Source organism: Furipterus horrens, unplaced genomic scaffold (genome assembly GCF_987537825.1).
Source record: "Furipterus horrens unplaced genomic scaffold, mFurHor1.1.pri manual_scaffold_2, whole genome shotgun sequence".
Taxonomy (NCBI): domain Eukaryota; kingdom Metazoa; phylum Chordata; class Mammalia; order Chiroptera; family Furipteridae; genus Furipterus; species Furipterus horrens.
This window is the reverse complement of record NW_028327172.1, coordinates 84691956-84717688: the sequence shown is the minus strand read 5'-3', so window position 1 is coordinate 84717688 and position 25733 is coordinate 84691956. Positions and strand designations below refer to the sequence as shown.

Genomic DNA, 25733 nt, shown 5'->3' with positions numbered 1-25733 from the left:
CCTTCCTGACATGATATCACATTTGTGTACTCAAACTGAGTAAGCTGAGCATCCCAATAAAAAGAAAAAATCAGTAGGGCCTTGGATCCAAGTTATAAGTGGAATTCCCAGCAGGATGGGAATTTTAAATTGTGACCTCTGGTAAATTATTGAACTTGTCAGGACCTTAGTTCTCTCATCTATAAAATTAAGAGTCTGGCCCTGGCTGGTGTGGTTCGGTGAATTGAGCGCCGGCCTGCAAACGGAAGGTTGCAGGTTCAATTCCCGGTCAGGACACAAGCCTGGGTTGTGAGCCAGGTCCCCAGTTGGGGGCGTGTGAGAGGCAGTCACTCATTGATGTTTCTCCCTCCCTTCCCCTCTCTCCAAAAATAAAGAAATTAAATCTTTTTTTAAAAATTATGAGTCTGGTGATAATCTCTAGCATCACATTCCATAACAGTGGGTCTCTTAGGTTATAGAAAGTACTGAGTTGCTGAGTTAACCCACCACCTTTGACTAATCTTTTACATTGTGGTAGCAAAACATCTATTGCACATTTTGTTAAAAAGTTAAATTCTATTTATTAGCGTGCTTTGGAAAAGGAAATTAAAATAAGCTGGAAGCAGAATAAAGAATATAATTCTTCCATTTTCCTCCAACCAATCCTCCAGCATCTCCATTTTCAAACCTCACTGGATTAAGACTTTAAACGTAGCGTTTTACTTCATAAGACAGCATATGTTACAAAACGTTAATAATTCTTTCATACACATTTTCCTCAGAAGTTCTAACTATAAAGCAGCTGGGCCTGATAGTCTGATAAGGATCTAATTAACAATGAAAAAAATGAAATGACTTGGTTTTATTCTATTCATATTCTATCATATTTTCAGAAGTGTTAAGATTGTGTTGATTATTTTCACAAGAATTAGGAGAAACACCAAATTTAAGTGTAAATTCTGTCACTTAGTAGCTGTGTAATATTGAACAGGTCATTTTACCCCTTGAATTTTTTTTTTTTTATAACATGGCAGTTAAGTGTGTGTGTGTGTGTGTGTGTGTGTGTGTGTGTAGAGGGAGGAAAGAGTGTACATGTTTTTAGGTAAATAAATATATTAGTCCAAATAAATCCTTTCTAAACTGGTAAGTCCTTCACAGATGAATAGTAAAACTATTATTATAGATTATGTACTTATTAGCATTCCATGCATACGCATATGTAAAGGAAACACAGGAGTATAACATATAAGTTCAGTCTTAAGAAAACTTATAAAGTATTTGGGGAAATGGGTTTACTTGTTTTTAGAAATGTAAAGACATCAATTAGTACCTTCTCTATCATCAAAGGAGTTTAGTCTACAGTTAACAAAATATACAAAAACAATACCTACAAAACGGACATATCATCTTCCAATGCTTACCATCCCCAGCCCATTATGTTCTTCACGGTTTTACAAGGGGCATATGTAATTTCTTATTTGTATAACAATTTCGATTGCTCAAATACTTTTTAAAAAATATTTTTTCATTTAAACCTCTAATAAATCAGCCATGATTAACTTATTCAATTACAAACATCAAATCTTTTTTCCTGTCTTTATGATCTTTATAACTTTATTCTCCTTTCACTTTGGGATTACATACTTGTCATTGGCCCTGAAGTTAGTGGATCTGCATGAATCTGGAAAATTTCAACATCAGCTTGCTGTGCATTTTGATAACAGTATCACCATCCAGTGGCAAAACACATGTAACCCCCTGATAGGGTCACTGACCTATTCAGTTAAAGAGATTGAACACATCACCAGGTAACTGACAGAACTAGAGGAGAAAAAAAGGGTAGCACTGGTATTTCTCTGGGCCAGCATTTCAGACCCTTTTCAAAGGCTCTTAATGTGCATGAAGCTGTTCAGCATTTTCTTCTCAGAAGTCCAGACACTATGCTTATCATCAAAGAAGAACACATCAGGGAGATGCACAGTGATGTAGAGAGATTTAATGACTTCCATGGTTATATTTAGTATCTTGCCATAAGGACATTTTTCAAGATCTCAACATGGGCATCACTGATGCCTGGGATATAACAATTGTATATGGCACAAATCATGTCCACCCACTTCAATCTGTAGTCAGAAATCAAGTTAATATATTGTTAAACTGCATTTGCTGAGTAATACCAACCTCTGAAATTCATTGACTTACCAGATGCTATGTTTGGCTCTGAACGCCCAATAAGCATGAAATAATCTTCACTTCTTGATCAGGGTCATGCCCCTCATTACAAGTAGGAAGTTAAGACACCTAATGGCTAAAAGTTCTCTACAATTCATAAAAATTCAGAACAATATAGTCATTGTAAAATAAATATTTGAAGAAAGAGTCCTATTTTCTTATTTCTATTATTAACTACAAGTTCAAGATGATTTCCAAGTGGGAAGAGAAATCTTGTGAGGCAACTCTCCATTCTAAGCAAGGTCATCAGGACACTGAAAATCTCTGACTTTATGCTACCTATAGGAAATCCTACTGCTAGGAGAAAAATCTTACTTGATAAAATTTATCTTTCAGAAATATGGGAAAATCCAGGTAAAAATGCAGTAGAATTCAGGAAGGCTGGGCTTCATCCCTTTGTAGCCATTACTTTTATAACTTTGAATAAGTCACTGCAGCTCTCTGGGCCTCAGTTTCCCAAACAAAAAGCTTAATCTAAGTTTTGTGATTTTTTTCCCTTTATTTAAATTTTTTTTCTGTTACAGTTGTTCCACTTTTCCCCCATTACTTCCCCCCACCCTGCCCACACCTTCTCCCACAGTCAGTCCCCACCCTGATATCCATGTCCATGGGTCATTTATACATGTTCTTTGACAAGACCCTTCCACTTCCTCCCCCCCACCCTTCTCTTCCTCTCCCCTCACCCTGGTAACTGTCAGTCTGTTCCTTGTTTACATGCCTCTGGTTGAATTTTGCTCATTTGTTTGTGTCGGTTATTAGTTTTCTGTATTAGGTAATATCATATGGTATTTGTCTTTTGTTGCCTGGCTTTACTTGCTAAGGATAATTCTCTCTAGTTCCATCCATGTTGTTTCAAATGGTAAGAGTTCCTTCTTTCTTTCTGCTACATAGTACTCCATTATGTAAATGTACCACAGTTTTTTGATCCACTCATCTACAGATGGGCACTTAGGTTGTTTCCAGCACTTAGCTATTGTAAACAGTGCTGCAGTGAAAACAGGGTTGCATACGTTCTTTTGAATTGGTGTTTCAGGATTCTTTGGGTATAAACAATGGAATTGCTGGTTCAAAAGGCAGTTCCATTTTTAGTTTTTTGAGGAAATTTCATACTGTTTTCCAGAGTGGCTGCACCAGTCTGCATTCCCACCAACAGTGCACCAGGGTTCCCTTTTCTCCACATCCTCACCAGCACCTGCTGTTTGTTGATTTGTTGATGATGGCCATTCTGACTGGTGTGAAGTGGTATCTCATTGTGATTTTAATTTGCATCTCTCTCTCTGATGGCTAGTGATGTTGAGCATTCTTTTATGCCTATGGACACTCTGTATGTTCTCTTTGGAGAAGTGTTTGTTCAGGTCCTTTGCCCATTTTTTAATTGGTTTGTCTTCTTAGTGCTGAGTGATAAAAGTTCTTTATATATTTTGGAGATCAATCCCTTGTCTGAGGTATCATGGGCAAATATGTTTCCCCATATGGTTGGTTCCCTTTTCATCTTGCTGATGTTTTCTTTTGCTGAGCAGAAACTCTTCAGTTTGATATAGTGCCATTTGTTTATTCTTTCCTTTATTTCCCTTGCCTTAGGAGATATATCAGTGAAAATATTGCTACATGAGCTATCAGAAATTTTACTGCCTATGTCTTCCTCTAAGACTTATATGTTGTCACAGCTCATATTGAAGTCTTTTATCCATATTGAGATTATTCTGGTGGTCTAGTTTCATTTTTTGTGTGTGTCCCTGTCCAGTTCTCCCAGCACCATTTCTTGAAGAGGCTCTTTTCACTCCATTTCATATTCTTACTCCCTTTGTCAAATATTAGTTGACCATATAGACTGGGGTTTATTTCTGGGCTCTCTATTCGGTTCCATTGATCTATATGTCTGTTCTTTTTTTTTTTTTTCTTTTATTATTTGATTTTTCAATTACAGTTGTCCCATTTTTCCCCCATTGCTCCCCCCACCCATCCCACCCCTTCTCCCGCAATATCCCTCCCCATTGTCCATGTCCATGAGTCACCCATACACGTTCCTTGACTAGACCCTTCCCTTACTTATCCCCCTTCTCTCCCTCCCTCCTCTCCCCTATTGACTACTATTCTATTATTTGTCCTTTTTAGTTTATTTGTTTGTGTTGTTCTTTAGTTTCCTGTATTAGGTGATATCATATGGTATTTTGCTTTCTTTGCCTGGCTTATTTCACTAAGCATAATTCTCTCTACTTCCATCCATGTTGTCACAAATGGCAGGAGTTCCTTCTTTCTTTCTGCTACATAGTATTCCATTGTGTGAATGTACCAAAGTTTTTTGATCCACTCATCTACAGACGGGCATTTAGGCTGTTTCTAGCACTTAGCTACTATAAACAGGGCTGCTATGAACATAGCGGTGCATAAGTTTTTTTTTAATTAGGGTTTTAGGAATTTTGGGGTATAATCCTAGTAGTGGAATTGCTGGTTCAAAAGGAAGTTCCATTTTTAGTTTTTTGAGGTAATTCCATACTGTTTTCCATAGTGGCTGCACTAGTCTGCATTCCCACCAACAGTGCAGTAGGGTTCCCATTTCACTACATCCTCGCCAGCATTTGTTGTTTGTTGATTTGTTTTTTTTTAAATGTGTTTTATTGATTATAGTGTTACATTTGTCCCAATTTCCCTTCCCTCTGCTCCTCTCCACCCAGTGGCCCCCCTCCCTCCAGTTGTCCCCCCTTTTAGTCCATGTCCATTGGTTGTGCATATAGTTCTTCTCAACCTCTCTCTGTCTATTCCATTGCCTCCTACTATGCTTCTTAATTCCTATACGATCTCCCTCCCTCTCCCCCTTCCCCCTCCCTGCTGACCTCCTCACAATATGCTCCCTATACCTATAGTTCTTTTTCCACTCTCATTGCCTCTTTAGTTTGCCTTTGTTTCAATTCCCTAGCTTCTGTTGTTGTTTCTTGTGATGCAATTTTCATTTTAGTGTTCATAGTTTTGATCCTCCTTTTTCTAAACCAGTCCCTTTAACATCTCATACAATAGTGGTTTGGATCCAATGAACTCTTTCAGTTTTATTTTGTCCTGGAAACACTTTCTCTGCCCTTCTATTCTGAATGACGATTTCGCTGGATAGAGTATTCGTGGCTGTAGGTTTTGGATTTTCATTACTTTGAATATTTCTTGCCAGTCCCTTCTTGCCTGCAGGGTCTCCCTTGAGAAGTCAGCTGATAGTCTAATTGGGACCCCTTTGTACATAATTCTTTTCTTCTCTCTTGCTGCTTTTAAGATTCTCTCTTTGTCCTTTACTTTTGACATTTTGATTATAATGTGTCTTGGAGTGGTTCCCTGGGTCCAGTTTTTCTGGAACTCTCTGTGCTTCCTGGACCTGTACATCCATTTCCTTCCCCAAGTTTGGGAAGTTCTGCTTTATTATATCTTCACTTTTCAATTTCTAGTTCTTCTTCTTCGCCCTCGGGCAAACCAATTATTCTTATGTTGGGTCTTTTATAGCTGTCCCAGGGGTCTCTGATCCTCTCATCATTTTCCTTGCTTCCTGTTTCCTCTTTCTGCATTGGTTGACTATTTGTTCCTTCTCTATGTTCTGGTTTGTTGATTTGAACTCTGAATTTTATTTCCTCACCATCTGTCTCGTGTGTGGTTTTGTTCCTTTCAGTATGAGTGTTTTTCAATTCTTTCTCATCTTTTTCCAGATCTTTTGTTAATTCTGCAAGCCACCTGATAACAATGGCCCTGAATTGAGCCTCTGACAGGTTTCTTATTTGTTCATCTGTCAGATTCTTCATCTGTTGCCTGGTGAGCTGCGCCACTGGGATTTCTATAGTTGTCTGCCTCATTTTGACAGATATGTTTTGCTTTCTTGGGCCGGCTATAGGGGGCAGTGCCTGTGCACTCGTCACAACCCAGCGACCGGCGGCGATCTGCAACCTTTTTCGCTGCACTGTGGCCCTTTGTAATCACTACCCAGCGACCCCTGGCGGTCTGCAACCTATTTTGTAGTGCTGTGGCGCTTTGTGTGGGGGCGGGATTCCAAGATGGATTCCTGCAGTTATTCCGCTAGGAGACTAGGATCTGTCCTCCCTCCCTCTAGGCAATGTGGTGGCTGCTTTTCCCAGCGTTGGGGTCGCGAGCTGCCGGGGTTCGACTCAGCCGGGATTGCTCTCCCTGCCGCTGTCCCTGGTGCTACCGCTAACAGCACCGCCCACCTTCACTCCTCGTACCTGCCCAAAGAGCACCACTGGTATATAACTTTGTATGTTGGGCTTCCGTGTAGTTTTATTTTCTGGAATTTCTAGTTATCTTTTCTTTTGAAGTAGTTGAATTCCTCTCTAGTTGTAGAGGGAGACCGAGCGTGTATGTTTAAGCCTCCATCTTGGCCAGAAGTCCTTGATTTGTTGATGATGGCCATTCTGACAGGTGTAAAGTGGTATCTCATTGTGGTTTTTATTTGCATCTCTCTGATGGCTAATGATGTTGAGCATTTTTTCATGTGTCTATGGACCTTCTGTATGTCCTCTTCGGAGAAGTGTTTGTTCAGGCCCTTTGCCCGTTTTTTAATTGGGTTGTTTCTTTTCTTGATGTTGAGTCGTATAAGCTCTTTATATATTTTGGAGATCAGTCCCCTGTCTGTAATATCATTGGCAAATATGTTTTCCCATATGGTTGGTTTCCTTTTCATCTTGCTGATGTTTTCTTTTGCTGAGCAGAAACTCTTTAATTTGATGTAGTACCATTTGTTTATTTTTTTCTTTATTTCTCTTGCCTTAAGAGATGTATCCGTGAAGATATTGTTACGTGGGATATCTGAAATTTTCCTCTAGGACTTTTATGGTGTCACAGCTTACATTTACGTCTTAGATCCATCTTGAGTTTATTGTTGTGTGTGGTGTAAGTTGGTGGTCTAGTTTCATTTTTTTGCACATCCCTGTCCAGTTCTCCCAGCACCATTTGTTAAAGAGGCTCTTCTCACTCCATTTTATGTTCCTTCCTCCTTTATCAAATATTAGTAGACCATAGAGGCCTGGGTTTATTTCTGGGCTCTCTATTCTTTTCCACTGATCTATATGTCTGTTCTCATGCCAGTACCAGACTGTTTTGATCATGGTGGCTTTGTAGTATTGTTTGATGTCTGGTATCGTGATTCCTCCTGCTGTGTTGTTCTGTTTCAAGATTGCTTTTGCTATTCGGGGTCATTTTGGTTCCATATGAATTTTTGCAGTATTTGTTCTACGTCAGTGAAATATGTCATTGGTGTTTTAATAGGGATTGCATTGAATCTGTAAATTGCTTTGGGTTGTATGGCCATTTTGATGATGTTGATTCTTCCCATCCAAGAACATGGTATTTGCCTCCATTTATTTGTATCTTCCTTAATTTCTTTTGTCAATGTTGCATAATTTTCAGTGTATAGGTCTTTTATCTCTTTGGTTAAGTTTATTCCTAGGTACTTTATTTTTCTTGTTGCTATAGTAAATGGTATTTTCTTTTTTGTCTCTGTCTCCGATATTTTATTGTTGGTGTACAGAAATGCCTTTGATTTCTGTATATTTATTTTGTACCCTGCTATTTTGCCAAGTTCACTTATTATATCGAATAGTCTTTTAGTGGAGTTTATAGGGTTTTCTGGTATACTGTCATGTCATCTGCATATAGTGATACTTTTATTTCTTCTTTCCCAATTTGGATGCCTTTTATTTCTTTTTCTTGTCTGATTGCTGTGGCTAGGACTTCCAACACTGTGTTGAATAGAAGTGGAGAGAGTGGACAGCATTGTCTAGTTCCTGATTTCAGGGGGAATGCTTTCAGTTTTTGTCCATTGAGTATGATGTTGGCTTCAGGCTTCTCATATATAGCCTTAATTATGTTAAGGTATGCTCCCTCTATTCCCATTTTGCTGAGTGTTTTCATCATAAATGGATATTCTACTTTATCAAATGCTTTTTCTGCATCTATTGATATGATCATGTGATTTTTGTCTTTCATTTTGTTTAGGTGATGTATTATATTTATTGATTTGCGAATATTAAACAATCCTTGCATCCCTGGGATGAATCCCAATTGATAGTGGTGTATGATCTTTTTGATGTATTGCTGGATCCTGTTTGCCAATATTTTATTGAGGATTTTAGCATCTATGTTCATCAGTGATATTGGCCTGTAGTTTTCTTTCTTTGTTGTGTCTTGACCTGGTTTGGGGATTAGGGTAATACTGGCTTCATAAAAGGAGTTTGGAATTTTTCCCTCTTCTTGGATTTTTTGGAATAGTTTGAGGAGGGTAGGAGTTAGTTCTTCCCTAAATGTTTTGTAAAATTTGCCTGTGAAGCCATCCGGTCCAGGGCTTTTGTGTGCAGGGAGATTTTTGATTACTGTTTCAATTTCCTTCTTTGTTATTGGTCTGTTGAGACTTTCTACTTCTTCTTGATTCAGTTTTGGAAGGTTATATGTTTCTAGAAATATTTCCATTTCTTCTGGGTTGTCAAATTTCTTGCCGTACAGTTGTCTGTAGTAATTTCTTACTATCGTTTGTATTTCTGTGGTATCAGTCGTGATTTCTCCTCTTTCATTTCTGATTTTGTTTATTTGGGTCTTCTCTCTTTTTTTCTTGATGAGCCTGGCTAGAGGCTTGTCGATTTTGTTTATTTTTTCGAAGAACCAGCTCCTAGTTTTGGTGATTTTTTGGATTGTTTGTTTAGTCTCTATGTCATTTAATTCTGCTCTGATCTTGATGATTTCTTTCCTTCTTCTTGCCCTAGGCTTTGTTTGTTGTTGTTGTTCTAGTTCTTGTAGCTTTAGGATTAGATTTTTTATTTGAGCTTCTTCTATCCTTTTCAGATATGCCTGTATTGCTATGAACTTCCCTCTTAGGACTGCTTTTGCTGTGTCCCATAGGTTTTGGGCTGTTGTGTGTTATCATTAGTTTCTAGAAATTTCTTGATTTCTTCTTTGATGTCATTGTTAACCCATTCATTGTTTAATAGCGTGTTATTCATTCTGCATGAGTTTGGGTGTCTTTGATTTTTTTCTCTGAGGTTGATTTTTAGTTTCAAGGCATTGTGGTCTGAAAAGATGCTTGATATAATTTCAATTTTCTTGAATTTGTTGAGGCTTGTTTTGTGTCCTATCATGTGGTCTATCTTTGAAAATGTCCCATGTGCATTTGAAAAGAATGTATGTTTTGCTTCTTTGGGGTGAAAAGTTCTATATATATCAGTTAAGTCCATGTGGTTTAGTGTGTTGTTCTATGCCTGTATATCCTTGGTGTTTCTTTGCTTTGATGATCTGTCTATTGTTGATAATGGAGTGTTGAAATCCCCTACTATGAGTGTGTTATTGTTGATATCCTTCATGTGGTCTTCTAGTATTTGCTTTATGTATTTGGGTGCTCCTATGTTGGGTGCATATATGTTTATCAGTGTTATATCTTCTTGATGGATTGTTCCTTTAAATATTATGAAATGTCCTTCTTTGTCTCTTTTATTGCCCTTGCTTTGAAATCCGTTTTGTCTGATATGAGGACTGCTACCCCGGCTTTCTTTTCCGGTCCATTTGCTTGGAGTATTTTTTTATATCCCTTTACTTTTAGTTTGTGTAAATCTTTTGTTTTGAGGTGTGTTTCTTGTAGACAGCAAATATGTGGGTCCTGTTTTCTTATCCACTCCATTACCCTATGTCTCTTAATGGGAGCACTTAATCCATTTACATTTAAGGTTATTATTGACATGTATCTATTCATTTCCCTTTGTACCTCTGTTCCTCTCCTCTTTTTTTTTTCTTCCTTTTTCTTAGAACATTCCCTTTAGCATCTCTTGCAATGATGGTTTGGTGGAGATGTATTCTTTTAGTCTTCTTTTGTCTGAGAAACTCCTTATTTCACCTTCCATTTTGAATGAAAGCCTTGCTGGGTAGAGTATTCTTGGTTGTAGGCCTTTGTTTTTCATTGCTTGAAATATTTTTGAGCATTCCCTTCTGGCTTGTAGAGCTTCTGTTGAGAAATTGGTCGATAGCCTTATCGGAGCTCCCTTGTATGTTATTTGCTGTTTTTTCTCTTGCTGCTTTTAGGATTCTCTCTTTGTCTTGGAATGTTGCCATTTTAACTATGATGTGCCTTGGAGTGGGTTTTTTTGGGGGGCGGTTCCTCTTTATTGGAACTCTCTGTGCTTCCTGGACTTACATAACTTTTTCTCTCATAAGGTTGGGAAAATTTTCTGTCACTATTTCTCCTATCAGTTTTTCTATTCCTTGTTCTTCTGATCCCTCTTTAATTCCAATAACTCTGATATTGTTTTTCCTTATGCTGTCCTGTAATTCCCTTACTGCTTCTTCATACTTTCTCAATCTTTTTTCATTTAGCTGTATTGTCTGAGAATTTTTTTCTACATTATCTTCTAACTCACTAATTCGATCCTCTGCTTCGTTTAGTCTGCTTTTGACTGATTCTACTGTGTTTTTCAGTTGAGAGATTGCATTCTTCATTTCTTCCTGGTTCTTGTTAATAGTTTCTATGTCCTTTTTTATGCTGCTGTAGTTCTCTGCAAGTTCCCTGTAATTTTCTTAAAGCTGTTGGTAACTTCCTTGGAGATTGTCGTATTTGTTTTTAAGGTTGTCGAGTATATTGAGCTTCTTCACCACCATTGTTTTGAATTCCGTGTCTGACATTTGGGCTATGTCTATTCCATCTACTTCTCTTTCTGGGGATTCCTCTTTTCTTTTCATTGAGAGGTTGTTTGTGTGTCTTACCATGTTGGATTCTTCTTATGTTTTTTGGGGGGGGGTTTGTCTTCTTTGACTTCCCACCTCTGTGGTATGAGATTCTTTATGGGGTTTTCAGTGGTGCAGTCTCTTTGATCTCATGAGCCTGTTGTTCTTGGGGTACCCTTTATGTCATTTGTTTATGCTGTCTGGTTATATTTCAGATGCTCTTTGTTAGGATCTTCATTCTCGCTAGTTGATTGAAAGTCACTCTATCCACTTTGTCTTGAGTTCTTTTGTAGAGATGTCAGTTCAGCCTTTTTGTGTTGTCTTGTTTTTATGTGTGTACAGCTCGTCTAATGAGGAGGGTCAGAGGTTCCTGTTCCTTGTAGCAGTGGTGTGCCCCCGTGGCATGTTCCTTTGGTGCCTGTTGGAGCTAGCCGAGGTGCTCTTGCATGCACGCCTGTGAGTGCACAAGTGGGCCGGAGAGCTTGCCTCAGCCCTGCCGCGCTGCGTTCCAGGAGTTGGTCTCTTGCCTCTTAGGGCGGGACCCCAGACACTTGGGCACAGTGGAAGTGAGCAATTGGGGCCTCCTGAAGCCGGCAAGGTGCTTTTGCGCTTGCATGCCCATGCGAGCCCAAGGCAGCCGGGGACTTAGCCTCAGGCCTGCCGCTCCTCGGTCCGGGAGTTGGTCTCTCACCTCCCAGTGCTGGGCCCTGGACACTTGTGCTCAGTAGCAGTGAGTGTCTGTGAGTCGCTGCTGCCCGCTGTTCCCCTGCCACAGCCGCCCGCCGTCCCGCACCCGCCTGGCAGGGCACGAGCAGAGCCTGAGCAAGTGCTATGCACTCCGGCCCAGCACCCACTGGAGCTGGCCAGGGGGGACTGCACACAGTCTTCTGCATGTCCAGTGGGCCCTCCCTGCGCCCGTTGGGGCACTGATTTTATGTGTGTTGGAGTGTGTCCGAGGGGCACCTGGATGCGTGGCCCTGCACACCTGTTTTAGTGAATGAGGGTATTTCCCTATGTGCGCCCGCGTGACCCAAGGGGAGGGTTGGGGAGTGGACAAGCGCACTTCTGCACCTGTGCTCCTCAAGAATGTCCTATCACCCCCAAACTTTCCCCCGCTCTCCGCAGTTCACAAGAGAAAAATACAAAGGAAAAATTACGTTTTCACATGCACAGCAGCACGCTGTCTCCCGTCTTCCAGCGCCAATTCCACCTGGTCAAGTCCCGTCTCTGCCAGAGGGCAGAGATCCGCTTTCCTCCTGCCTCCCCTCTGGGGAAGCCTGTGGTCGCCAAAAAGCCTTTGTGTCCTTCCAGCCGCAGCTCAGGCAGCCGCCCCAGTCAAGAATCCCGTTTCGTCCCTTTTTCCTCCACTATCCTCACTAAACAGGTCATTCCCAGATGGTTTTTCTCTAATCCACCAGTGCCAAGGCTCGACTCCTGCCAGTGTCCAGCTGCTCACTGAGATGTTCTGTCTGCAATTAGTCCAAACTACAGACGGGTCTTGGGAGCCTGAGAGCGCAGCCTCCCTCACTCCTCTGCCATCTTCCCCCAACCTATATGTCTGTTCTTATGCCAGCACCAGACTGTTTTGATTACAGTGGCCTTGTAGTATAGTTTGATATCAGATATTGTGATTCCTCCTAATGTGTCCTTCTTCCTCAAGATTGCTGAGGCTATTCGAGGTCTTTTTTGGTTCCATATAAATTTTTGAGGTATTTGTTCTAGGTCTGTGAAATATGTCATTGCTATTTTAATAGGGATTGCGTTGAATCTATAAATGGCTTTGGGACATATGGACATTTTAATGATGTTGATTCCTCCTATCCATGAACATGGTATATGCTTCCTTTATTCGTATCTTCCTTAATTTCTTTCTTCAGTGCTATATAGTTTTTCGAGTACAGGTCTTTTACCTCTTTGGTTAAGTTTATTCCTAGGTACTTTATTTTTCTTGGTAATATAGTCAATGGGATTTTTTTCTAGTTCTATCGCTAATATTTTATCATTGGTGTACAGAAATGCCTTCAATTTCTGAATATTGACTTTGTACCCTGCTATTTTGCCAAATTCACTTATCAGGTTGAGTAGTTTTCTTGTGGCGTCTATAGGGTTTTCTAAGTACATTCTCATTTCATCTACAAATAATGAACAGATTTACTTCCTCTTTTTTAATTTGGATACCTTTTATTTCTCTTTCTTGTCTGATTGCTGTGGCTAGAACTTCCAAGATTGTGTTGAACAGGAGTGGAGAGAGTGGACATCCCTGTATTGTTCCTGATCTTAGGGGGAATGCTTTCAGTTTTACCCATTGAATATGATGTAGGCTTCAGGTTTCTCATATATGGCCTTTACTATGCTCCTTCTATTCCCATTTTGCTGAGTGTTTTCATCATAAATGAGTGTTGTACTTTATTAAATGCTTTTTGAGCATCTATTGATATGATCATGTGATTTTTGTCTTACATTTTGTTTATGTGGTGTATCACACTTATTGATTTGTGGATATTAAACCATCCTTGCAGCACTAGGATGAATCCCACTTGACTGTGGTGTATGATCTTTTTAATGTGTTGCTGGATCCAGTTTGCCAATATTTTGTTGAGGATTTTAACATCTATGTTCATCGGCGATTTTGGCCTGTAGTTTTCTTTCTTTGTTGTGTCTTGACCTGGTTTTGGAATTAGGGTAATACTGGCTTCATATAAAGAGTTTGGGAGTCTTCCTTCTTCTTGGATTTTTTGGAATAGTTTGAGAAGAATAAGTGTTAGTTCTTTCCTAAATGTTTTGTAAAATTCACCCGTGAAGCCATCCAGTCCAGGGCTTTGGTGTGCTGGGAGTTTTTTGATTACTGCTTCAATTTCACTCTTTGTTATTGGTCTTTTCAGGCTTTCTGCTTCTTAGTAATTCCTTACAATCCTTTGTATTTCTGTGGTATTGGTAGTGATTTTTTCTCTTTCATTTCTGAATTTGTTAATTTGGGTCCTCTCTCTATTTTTCTTAATGAGCCTGGTTAAAGTCTTGTCAATTTTGTTTACCTTTTCAAAGAACCACCTTCTGGTTTTATTGATCTTTTGAATTATTTGCTTAGTCTCTATGTCATTCAGTTCTGCTCTGATCTTGATGATTTTCTTCCTTCTACTTGCTCTGTGATTTTTTTGTTTTGTTCCTCTAGCTCTTATAGCTGTAGGGTTCGAATTTTTTATTTGAGATTCTTCTATTCTTTTTAGGTAGGCCTATATTGCTATGAACTTTCCTCTCAGGACTGCTTTTGCTGTATCCCATAGGTTTTGGGTTGTTGTGTGTTCATTATCATTTGTTTCCAGAAATTTTATATTTCTTCTTTGATGCCATTGTTAACCCATTAATTATTTAATAGCACGTTATTCATTCTCCATGAGTTGAATGTCTTTGAGTTTTTTCTTTGACGTTGATTTACAGTTTCAAGCCATTGTGATCTGAGATGCTTGATATAATTTCAATTTTCTTGAATTTGTTGAGGCTTGTTTTGTGTCCTATCGTGTGATCTATCTTTGAATATGTTCCCTGTGCAGTTGAAAAGAATTTATATTTTGCTTCTTTCGGGTGAAAAGTTCTGCATTTATCAATAAATTCCATTTGATCTAGAGTGTTGTTGAGTGCCGCAATATCCTTGGTGTTTCTTTGCTTTGAAGATCTGTCCATTGTTGACAATGGGGTGTTAAAGTCCCCTACAATGAATGTGTTGCTGTCAATATCCTTCTTGAAGTCCTCAAGATCTTCCTTATATATTTGGGTGCTCCTATGTTTGGTACATATATATTTATCAGTTATATCTTCTTGATGGATTGTTCTCTTAAGTATTATGAAATGTCCTTCTCTGTCTCTTTTTATGGCCTTCACTGTGAAATCTGTTTTGTCTAAGTATTGCTACCCCAGCTTTTTTTCATGTCCATTTGTTTGAAATATTTTTTCCATCCCTCCACTTTCAGTCTGTATAGATCTTTTGTTCTGAGGTGGGTCTCTTGTAGACAGCATATATGTGGGTCATGATTTCTAATCCATTTAGCTACCCTATGTCTTTTGATTGGTACATTTAATCCATTTATATTTAAGGTTTATTGATAGGTACTTATTGTCATTTCTCCCCTTTCTACCTCTGTTCCTCTCTCTCTCTCTTTCTGTTTCTTCATCTTCTTAAAGCAGACCCTTTAGCATCTCTTGCAATGCTGGTTTGGTGGAGTTGTATTCTTTTAGTCTTCTTTTGTCTGGGAAATTCCTTATTTCACCTTCCATTTTGAAAGAGAGCCTTGCTGGGTAGAGTATTCTTGGTTGTAGGCCTTAGATTTTCATTGCTTGAAATATTTTTTGCCATCCCGTTCTGGCTTGTGGTGTTTCTGTTGAGAAATCTGATGATAGCCTTATCAAAACTCCCTTGTATCGTATTAGCTGTTTCTCTGTTGCTTCTTTTATGATTCTCTCTTTGTCTTTCAATGTAGCCATTTTAATTATGATGTGTTTTGGAGTTGGCCTGTTTGGGTTCATCTTCATTGGGACCCTGTGTGCTTCCTGGACTTCTGTAACTTTCTCTCATTAAGTTAGGGATGTGTTTTGTCATTACTTTTTCAAACAGGTGTTCCATTCCTTGTTCCTCCTCTTCTTCTTCTGGTATACTGATGATATGGATATTATTACATTTAATATTGTCCTGCAGCTCTCTTAAAGCCTCTTTAGTCTTTTTCAGTCTTTTCATTTTGTTGGACTCTCTGGGAATTTTTTTCTACGTTGTCCTCCAGCTTGCTGATCTGACCTTCTGCTTGCTCTAGCCCACTTTTAATTTCTTCTACCATGTACATCAATTCAGAAATTGTATTCTTCATTTCCTCTTGGCTCTTATGATAGCTTCTATGTCCTTTTTCCTGCTGGTGTAATTCTCAGTAAGTTTCTTATAGTTTCCCTGGCATTCTTTGTAGTTTTCTTTGAGCTCACTGAGCTCACTGAGATTCCCTATAATCCATATTTTGAATTCCGTGTTTGATAGTTTGCTTTCCTCTATTTCATTTAGCACTCTTTCTGGGGATTCCCCCTTTCCTTTCAATGGGATTTTTTCTCTGTATTCCCATTTTTGTTACTCTGATTTGTTTGTGCTTCTGAGATTGAGCTGCACTTCCTGGAGCTGCCCCTGGTGGGATCAGATCGTGTACCCATTGGGCCTAGGCAGCCTGTTGGAGACTACCAGAGATCTACTGCCTTTGTCTGTCTCCTTTAGTTGTTAATCTATTCAATCTGTGATCAGCCATCAGGCTTAAGCACATAGGGTGGGGCAGATTAATTCCTGTGAGTGAGGCTTTTGCCTCCCCTCAGGCTGATGCCACTTGGAGGGGAGTGTTCTGTTTGCAGTATGGGGAATGAGTCAGCACTGGGACTTGGTTGGCTGCTTCCTCAGTTCTCTCCTCAAAACCACCACCCCAAACTCGCCTTAACCATCTCTAGTCCTCTCTGCCCATCCTCTGCTTGAGCCCAGAGTACGTGGGTACCAAAATACTTTTCTGTGTGTACCCTTTAAGAGTTCTTTGTCTTCAGCTGTTTCTCTCAGGGCAGCAAAAGAAGAAAAGAATAACCCCATGGCTTTTCACTTTTTAAAGCTGGTTGCTATCTTACTTTCTGCTCTGTTGCTGTAAGCTGGGAAGCCCAGCTGGGGGTTTAGACTTCACCCTTCTCAGAAGGAATCCCCGGCTGCTGAGTGTTTCTCAGTCCCTTCAGCTGCCACCCATGGGAGTCCAGCCAATCCTTTCGCATCTCCACACTTCCTACCAATCACGTTGTGAAGTAGCCTTTTCTGTCTGTCGTAGTTATAAGGCTTCTCTCCAGCTAGTGTTCAGTTGGTTATTCCAGATAATTTCTCCACCACTAAGTTGTAATTCCAGTTTTGTCCTGGGAGGAGGTTAGTGTAGCTTCCACTTACTTCTCCACCGTCTTGGACCTCCTAGACCATTAGTTTTGTGATTTTCAAACCTTGCTATGTGCAGACCTTGGTGCTGTGGTGATACTTCAGGTACTACCCAGGAAAAAGAAATTAGGAAAGGTGGCCAGGGAAAGCATGTGAGTTCTGCCCCACCAGTCAGAGTAGCAGCCATTTTTACCTATGTGTGGACTGGATTTCTGGGAGGGATTTTGGTTTGAAAAAAGCTCTAGTGCTTAAAACATGTTTGAAACCATTACGCAGATGACCAATCACATTATTCTCCGTAATGTACACATTTAGGTTAACATTTTAATCACTCTTACTTGCATTTTAATAGGCTTTCCCACCCTAGCTGGTATGGCTCAGCTGGTTAGAACATTATCCCATAAAACAAAAGGTCATGTGTTTCATTACTGGTCAGGGCATATGCCTAGGTTGTGGGCTCAGTCCCCAGTCGGGGAGCATACAAGAGGGAATTGACCACTGTCTGTCTCTGTCTCTCTCTTTCCCTTCCTCTCTTCCTAAAATCAATCAGCATGTCCTCTGGTAAGGATATAAATAAATAAATAAATAAATAAATATATTTTTAAAATCAGGCATTCCCAAAACTTTTCAATAAAAGGTTGATAGAAGATTTTAGTTTACTAGGGCAACATAATTATTATAAAGCAACTTGGTATCATATTCCTCCTTAACTTTTCCCCCCAAACCATGCTCCAGGTACCACTGGCTTCTGATCTACTCTTGTTGCATCTAGGAACAAAACATTTATAATAGAAATCTTAAATCTATTTATCCTGTTTCCTCTGGGCAAGGAATATTACATTTTCTTCTTACTTGCCTATCAACCACAGTTCATAGATCAGTGCCCAGTAAACACTCAGATGGTCAAAATCATGTGCCAGGAACTGTTTGCATCTTTAGGGTTATAGTGGTCAAAAAGGCACAGAATTCTCTGCTGTCAAAGAATTTCCATTGTAATAAAGAAAAAATATAATATAAAAAATATATAAAGTAATTCCATACTGCTAAAGTAGTATGCACAGAGTACATAATAGGGAAATATGCTGAAGAGTTACTGCACAGTGTCAGTGGAAGTGACTAATTAGAGCAGTGAACGACAGCATCTTAGAGAAGGCATTTCAAGTGGTATCAAAATAATGGAAAGGAGGCATCCATGAATCAAAGTGCAGACAGAGATCCTAGAGAAAAAAAAAGCAAACCCTTAAGACATGATGGAACTTGTTTATTTAAAGAATGGGAGACTGTTATGCCTGGGGTATTGTCAATGAGGGAAATATAGAGGAAGAGGTTAGAGAGAAAGCCAGGGGCCAGATTACTATGTCATTGCAGCCTACAGCAAGGAGTTTGAATTCTATCCCAAGTACAATGAGAAGGCGAGAAGATAGAATGGATTCTTAGACAAGATGGATAAATACTACTAAGAGAAGCAAAGAGGTAAATATTATACTTCCAAAGAAACCATTATCAAGAGAAAAGGATGTTAATGAATATACAGTACTGAGAAGATGACTCCTTTGGGGGGGGGGAATATGACCTTTAATGAGCTTACCCACCCAAGTGGGAATAATGTCTGTACAAAACCAAATGTTTATTTCTATAACTTCTGCATCACAATTAAAATCCGAACAGTTTTTACTTTTATTTTAATTATTTACTTATTTTCAAACAGTTTTTAAAAAGTCAACTCAATCAAAACACACTACTTCAGAATGAATAGCTTCTTTGAAACCATGCTTAAATGTGGTTAAAACAAATGCAGAAATTTGGTTAGTTAGAAAACTAATTAAACTTCCAGCCTGCTGAAATAGAATTACAAAAAAGGCAAAATTGTGTTTTTCACAGAGGTAGTCCCCTGTAATTGCAAGCATGGGATGGCTGTTAAGAGTATTTAGGGTCCTGAGACAATGAGAAATCCCAACATCCTTTGGACAGTCTTCTGTTGTCCTTTCTTCCCAGAGATTTGTGGGTGTGTGGAATGACACCATCAGCAGCAATTGTAGCCTCCATGAGAGAGTCCGATTCTTCACCTCCACCAACAGCAAGTTGCAAATGATGAGGGGTAATACGCTTTACCTTTAAGTCTTTTGGTGCTTTTCCTGCCGATGTAAAAACGTACCTCTGCGGTGAGGTACTCCGCAATGGCTGCGCTGTGCACAGCAGCATAGCGCCCACACATCCAAGACTGGCGGTCCTTGATTTCACCTGTCTCGGAACATGGCCCACTGGAAACTGCAAGCCTGTGCTCCGCAAACAAGAAGCCTCCTTTGTCCAGGCCTTTCTGGAGTCCTTCTCAACCTTACCACCAACCTTTTCCAATTCTGCTGAACCTCATATAAGCAAGCCAAGAAAAGGACTAGTCAGACACCCAGCAAAATCAAACCACTTACTCCGTCGCAGGAAGATTCAAACTGCTGAGAACATGAGGACTTTTTAAATTAAATATATGAGGATCTTTCCAAGGAGGGTGTTTCAAAGGTGGGAATATACCTTTACCACTTATGAACAGACCTTTAGTGCTGAGGGATTATACATGGCATCAAAGTTATTTCCAAGTTTGCAACTGCAGGAATGCGATAAACAATTGGGACTAAATAAGTGAATGAGTGAGTAAATAAATAAGTACCCCATTTGACTTATGAGAGGGGGAAACAAAAGTTCAGATAAAGCTTCCTTGGAGATAAAGAAAGAGATAAGGGATTAAATGACAAAAAAATGTGACTCACTCTCTTATCTGTCCTCATTTGTATTAAAAATTTATTTTCTCTATCCTGACCAATATTCCTCCTTCTAGTAACAGGGTCCCTCTTCTCCTGGAGAACTGTACCTACCTACTCCACTTTATATCCTACTGTGAAAGAGACCATCTTTCTTTGGAATCTACTAGTCCGTCAAAGCATTCTACACCCTGCATAAGTGATTGGTTCTAGCAGAGTTATTGGAATTGTTTGTTTGTTTGTTTGTTTGTTTTTGTTTTTCCTGTGAGTTAACATAAATTCTGAAAGGATGTGGGTGAGATCTTAAACACTAAAGACCATGTATGGCTTGTGCTTGTTGGGACTACAATATGAAAAGTATCACCCTAAGAATGAATCCAAGAGGACAGTAGAGCCTAGAGGCTTTAGAAGATTGATTGCCTTATTTTAACCCCTAGATGAGTTATTAGGTTTTCTTTTTCCTTTAGCTGGCATGGAAACTACTAGCATGAATTGGAAACTACAATGGAAGTGTCTTAGCTAATGTATTTCTGTAAAGTCAACTTGCCTGTGAATAGTAATAAGAGAGATTACAGATGCAGTTGTGATGGCCATTACAAACCACAGGAAGGGAGAAGAAGTAAACAATCCCAAGGTTTATGTTTGATATCAAACAGAACTCTCTAGACACCCTGGTAAGAAATAGTTGAAATAATAGTACTTCTATCATCTGAATGCATCTTACTGAGATGAATTAAGGTGGATGCAAAGAGTTTGTATGGAGACTGATTATTTCACAGGTTTCTCCTAAAACAGAGTGAAAAAAACAGATTAAAAGAACTACTAAGTGCCTGCCTTAGTAGTTTTCACACTTAATCCTCCATAAACCTTAATTATATTGTATCCTACTTTATAGATGAGTAGGTTCTGTCTTAGGAAATTAAGAACTTGTTCTAGATTCAAAGCCAATCTATTGAGAACCTTTTATTTACCAGGTGTTATATACCAAACAGGTTCTAATAATTTTAAAAAAGTGATTAACAGTATAAAGAGGTAAGAGGTTAACAGTATAAAGTAGGAAGCTGACAATAAATAAGAAAAAACTATTTTAAAAAACTGGAATTTTTTCAAAATGATAGACTTGGCACATAAATATCTGAAAGGAGATTTATAAAGCTTCATTACCATGCTAGAAGAGATGAAGAATTTTCTTCAGTACAACAGAGTATGTGAGAAAATCATCAATGGCTGAAATAAAAAGGATTGGATTAAACTATAAATCTGTAATCCAAAATGAATTCAGGACTAGACTGACACAAACATTTCACACACCGGGATCAGGATAGAGCCCTGGAATGACTGACAGAGAAGCCAGGAGATATGACCCTCCCACATCATAAAAACATTGAAGGTATGTGCTTGTGTTGGGAAAAGAAAACAGTGTCACAATACCACTTAAGAAGAAAAGGAAGCCTGGACTCTTGAAAGACTAAGTGTTGGCACACAGCACCAGGCAATATTTCTAACAACTCTCTCAGAAACAAGCTGCAGTAAACAGAATATTTATAGAAAGGCTAGTAGAGAATCTCAAATTCAAAAATGAACACAAAACCAAAAATTACCAATATTTTGGAAAAGGCTAATATTTGAAAGAAAGGCATCAGGAACAGCAATCAAAAGAAATTTACACACCAAGGAAACAGCAAGTTATACATGAATTTAAAATAAATATAATTGCCAGTGACATGAGAAGATGTTGCAGTCACACTTAGAGTTATCATAACTAGATGTTCATTAAGCTAAACATGTGATAAATAAATAAAAACTTGAAGGACATACTGAAAATCAAAATTAAAACAATAAACTGATGAGATAAAATATTATCAAAATTATGAAAGGAAGGTTAACAGACATGAGTTTTCAGATTTAAAAGATCATGAGCCATTAAAAGTGCCAAGCAAGATGAAAATAAAAAGAACTGAATAAATTTCATAACACTAAGGATGAAGAGAAAAATCCTAAAAAGTTCCAGAATATTAACTTTGATATCTGATATTTCATCAAAAACATTAGGTTCAAGAAGAAAATGCAACAATGTCTTCAAAGCTACAAGAAAAATATTTTTCATCTTAGAATTCTATACCACATAAACTCAACTGTTTGTGAAAGCAAAACAAAAACACATTCAATCTTATATTGACCTTTTCTGAAAGGACGACTAAAGAATTTACAAGATAAGAAATCAATCCAGTAGATAGTAGAGATTACAAGCAATATTAGTTAAAGAAACCAGGAAAACAAACAATAGTGAGTAAAGATATATGTAAAACTTACTCTTAAACATAAATATTAGAAGTACAGTGGTGATGGTAGTAGTTAATTATAATTGATAAGCTTAAATTAAGTGCAAGGCACTATTCTAAGTGCTTGTGTGTTAATTCATTTAATCCTCATAACAGCACTATTAGCTATATACCTGGAAACTACTGAGACTAAAACACAGAGGTGAATAACTTGCTATTTGCCACAGAGCTAGTAGATGAAAGATTCAGGATGTGAATCCATAATGACACTTAGATTCCAAGTGATATTAACGTGTTATGGACTGAATTGTGTCCCCCACACCCAAATTCACATGTTGAAGTCCCAACTCCAGTACTTCAGAATGTGACTGTATTTGGAAATAAGCTCTTGAGAGAGGTGATTGAGCTAAAAATGAGGCCCTTTAGGTGGGGCCCTAATCTAAACCCAAATAGGTTTGGTGTCCTTATAAGAAAAGGAAGAAACAGCAGGGATATACCTAAAGAGGAAAGGCCATGTGAGGACACAGTGAGAAGGCTGTTTGCAAGCCAAGTAGAGAGGCCTCAGAAAAAACAAACATAACATTTTGATCTGGACTTCAAGCTTCCAGATCTTTGAAAATATTATTTCTCTAGTTCCACCACTCAGTCTGTAATATTTTCTTACGGAAGCCCTAGCAAACTAACAAACTGATAACAGTGTAACAATAGGAAAATTTTTCATGCAAGTCCTAGATGCATTTTTTAAAGTGTATGTTTAAGCTTACTGTTTTTTAAAAAGAAGTTAGGAGCAACCCATAAGGAAATACCTAATTTTATAAGTGGTAAGAGAAAAATGTAACGACAACCAAAAAGAAAAAAAAAGAAAAAAAACCCCACATTTTTTAAAAATAGGAAGAAAAGAAACAAAGCAATACATGGTGACTGGATTTATAAAATAAGATGGTAGGAATAAGTCAGTAATATCAGTGGTCATATTATATATAGAAGGGTAAAATTCCCTAATCAAAAGAGATATCAGGTTAAAATATAAAACTAAACATGCACTTACCATGCAACCCAGTAATTGCCCTCCTGGGCGTTTATCCCAGAGAAAGAAAAATTTAAGTTCACACAAAAACCAGTACATAGTTGTTCATAGCAGCTTTACTTACAATACCCCAAACCCAGAAAGGATAAAAATCTTCCTCAATAGGTGAACGCTTATACAAACTGTGGTACAGTATTTCCTCACTTAACGTGGGTATTACGTTCTAGACCCACTGCAAAGTAGGAACCTTACATTTATTCTACACTCTTAAACCTATGTAACTTTAACAACATATGTATACAGTACTGCAAAATCCTGTGATAGAACAAAAAATCCACGATAAATAATTAAATATAATATTTTTAAAAACCCCGCAATACACTGGGGCCGTGATAAGTGAACCACGATATAGAGAGGGACTACTGTATATGAATACCATAGAATGCTACCCAGCAATACAAAGGAACAAACTATTGATATACTACTAAAGTCTACTTAATTCCCTACAATTACATACACAGATATACAAGCAACTACAATAACATTTTATATGTGGTTCTTTATGGAACGAAGAAGTCTTCTGTGATACACCAGTTTGGACTGCTTAGATTTAGGACATAGCTGTACACAATTAAAATATATATATATATATACATGCTGCCATATGGCTTTCAAAAATGATTACATCCATTTGTACTCTCATGAGCAAGAGTTATGCATAAAAATGTAATATATATTATGACTTTGTTGAATTTAAGCCAGCCAGGTAGGGAGTTCAGCTTTAGAAAATATTTAAAGGTAAAGGAGAAAAATCCTATAACCACCTCAATAAATTTTAAAGAGCCTTTAACAATAATTCAGTTTCCATTAATGTTGAACACTTAGCCTACTGGTTTTTTAGAAGATAGCTCTCTTAATATAATAGAAGACTTTAAAATAGCAAATATCATATATCAAATATCATGCCTTTAATTAAACATGGTGAAATATGAAAATTAACAACAGAAACAAGTCAAAGCTGGCCAATATGACTGCTTCTAATCATCTTTGTTATGGATGTGTGCTGATATCAAAACACTACACATAAAAAAATAACAAAGCCCAATAGGGAAACAGAATTGACAGGGAAGTAGCAAAAGGAAACTTTTGTGGGTAATGGTAATATTCTATATATTGATACTAAACGAGTGTATACATTTGTTAATACATACTCATAAAACTGCACTTAAAATGCACGTGTTGTTATTGCATGCATTTTAAGTTCAGTATAGTTTTTTAAATAAAAATGTTATAATTACTAAGCAATATCTTGACAATACCTGTACAATAGTAGCAATAGTGATGATGCTAAAAACTACAAATTGCAGAGATACTTAATAGTAGATGAAGGCAGGCTGAACTGTAGGGAAAACAAACAAAATACTCCCCAAATGCAACAATTCAAACAAGACAGGGGTTTATTTCTCTCTCATGAACTGTCCAGGTAGGTTGTGCTTCTTGAGGCCATCCAGGAAGCCAGCACCCATCATAAAAGCTGTCATTCTTAGCAGGGATCTTAACTTGGGGTCAAGACCCCTCAATGCGCCTATGAACAGAATTTAGGAAGTCTGTGAACTTGAATAAGGAAATAATTACAACTTTATGTTCACTAGCTTCTAAATGAACTTTAGTAAGCTCTCCAATTATAAATAGTGACAGCAAATTACAGTAGCATTAACAGTACCTGGGACAAGTTGAAATCACAGATATTTTCATATCACAATACACTTATTACAGAATATAAAAATATCATTTATGTTTAACAACACTTTAAAATTATTATAAAATATTAGACCTGGCTGCTAAATCTAATTTAGTGTGTTAATAAAGAATTGCTATACAACTCTATAACCAATTAGGTTACTTAAAATGTTGATAACTGCACCTTAACATAATTATTTTTTGTTATATAATTTTATATACTTTATTTTATGTATTTAATCACATTATTTGGAGAAGAGGACCAAGGGCTTCATCAGACTGCCAAACGTGTCCATGTTACAAAGAAGTTTTAAGAACCTCATGTTGTTATTGTCATAACCTCCATGATGAAAGCTAGTTTGCTGCCTTCTGAGTTTGCACTGAAGAGGAAGAAAAAAGAGAGCACGGAGGCGGTCTATCGTGGCCTTGAGAGAGAGGCTAGGTTATGGCACACATAACCTCTGTCCACATTCCCTGTCAGAGAAGTTAGCCTTGTGGCCACACCCAAACACAATGTTGTCTGGGAAACACAAATATTGTGTTTGTCAGGTGTCGGGGAAGAAAATGTTTTTATAAAACCCCTTTGGGTTCCTAACTGTGTCTGAAAATTAAACTGACAAAGACAGATTAACAAAAGAAAAGCATACAAATTTTACTGAATTTTTACATGTACATGGAAGACTTCACAAGAGAATTAAGAGTCGAAAAAGTGATCAGATAAGGAAACTTTTATATCTTTTAAATAAAGAAACAATAAATTTGTAAAGAATTAACAAGACAAAGGGGTTTGGGTTAGGGCTAGTGCAACTAGGAAAATAAGAATTTACTTAACAAGGTTTGTTTGCAGATTCCTCTGGTGCAGCCTCTGGACTGATAAGAGTCTATCTCAAATAAAGAAGCTTTTTTTGAATTTACTGTTCCTTAATTGCCTTCAGCTCAAAATAATTTTTATGTGAAGGAGTCATTTTGGGGTAACATATTCAGATTTTCTTGGCAAGAACTCTGCTAGGCACTGGGCATACAACTCTAACATAAACATTATTCCACGGGCTCAGCTACATTTCTACCACTAGTAATGAAAGGGATTCGCAATACCACTCACAAAGAGA

General features: G+C 38.0%; 1 protein-coding gene across 1 annotated transcript; it reads left to right on the top strand.

The window, feature by feature from the left end:
* Positions 1-1578: 1578 nt before the first annotated feature.
* Positions 1579-2149, top strand: NXPE4 (neurexophilin and PC-esterase domain family member 4). Its single transcript, XM_090267345.1, is given in 3 exon segments — positions 1579-1786; positions 1789-2007; positions 2010-2149. Coding segments are annotated over 3 exon segments (567 nt in total).
* The last annotated feature ends 23584 nt before the right edge of the window (positions 2150-25733 follow it).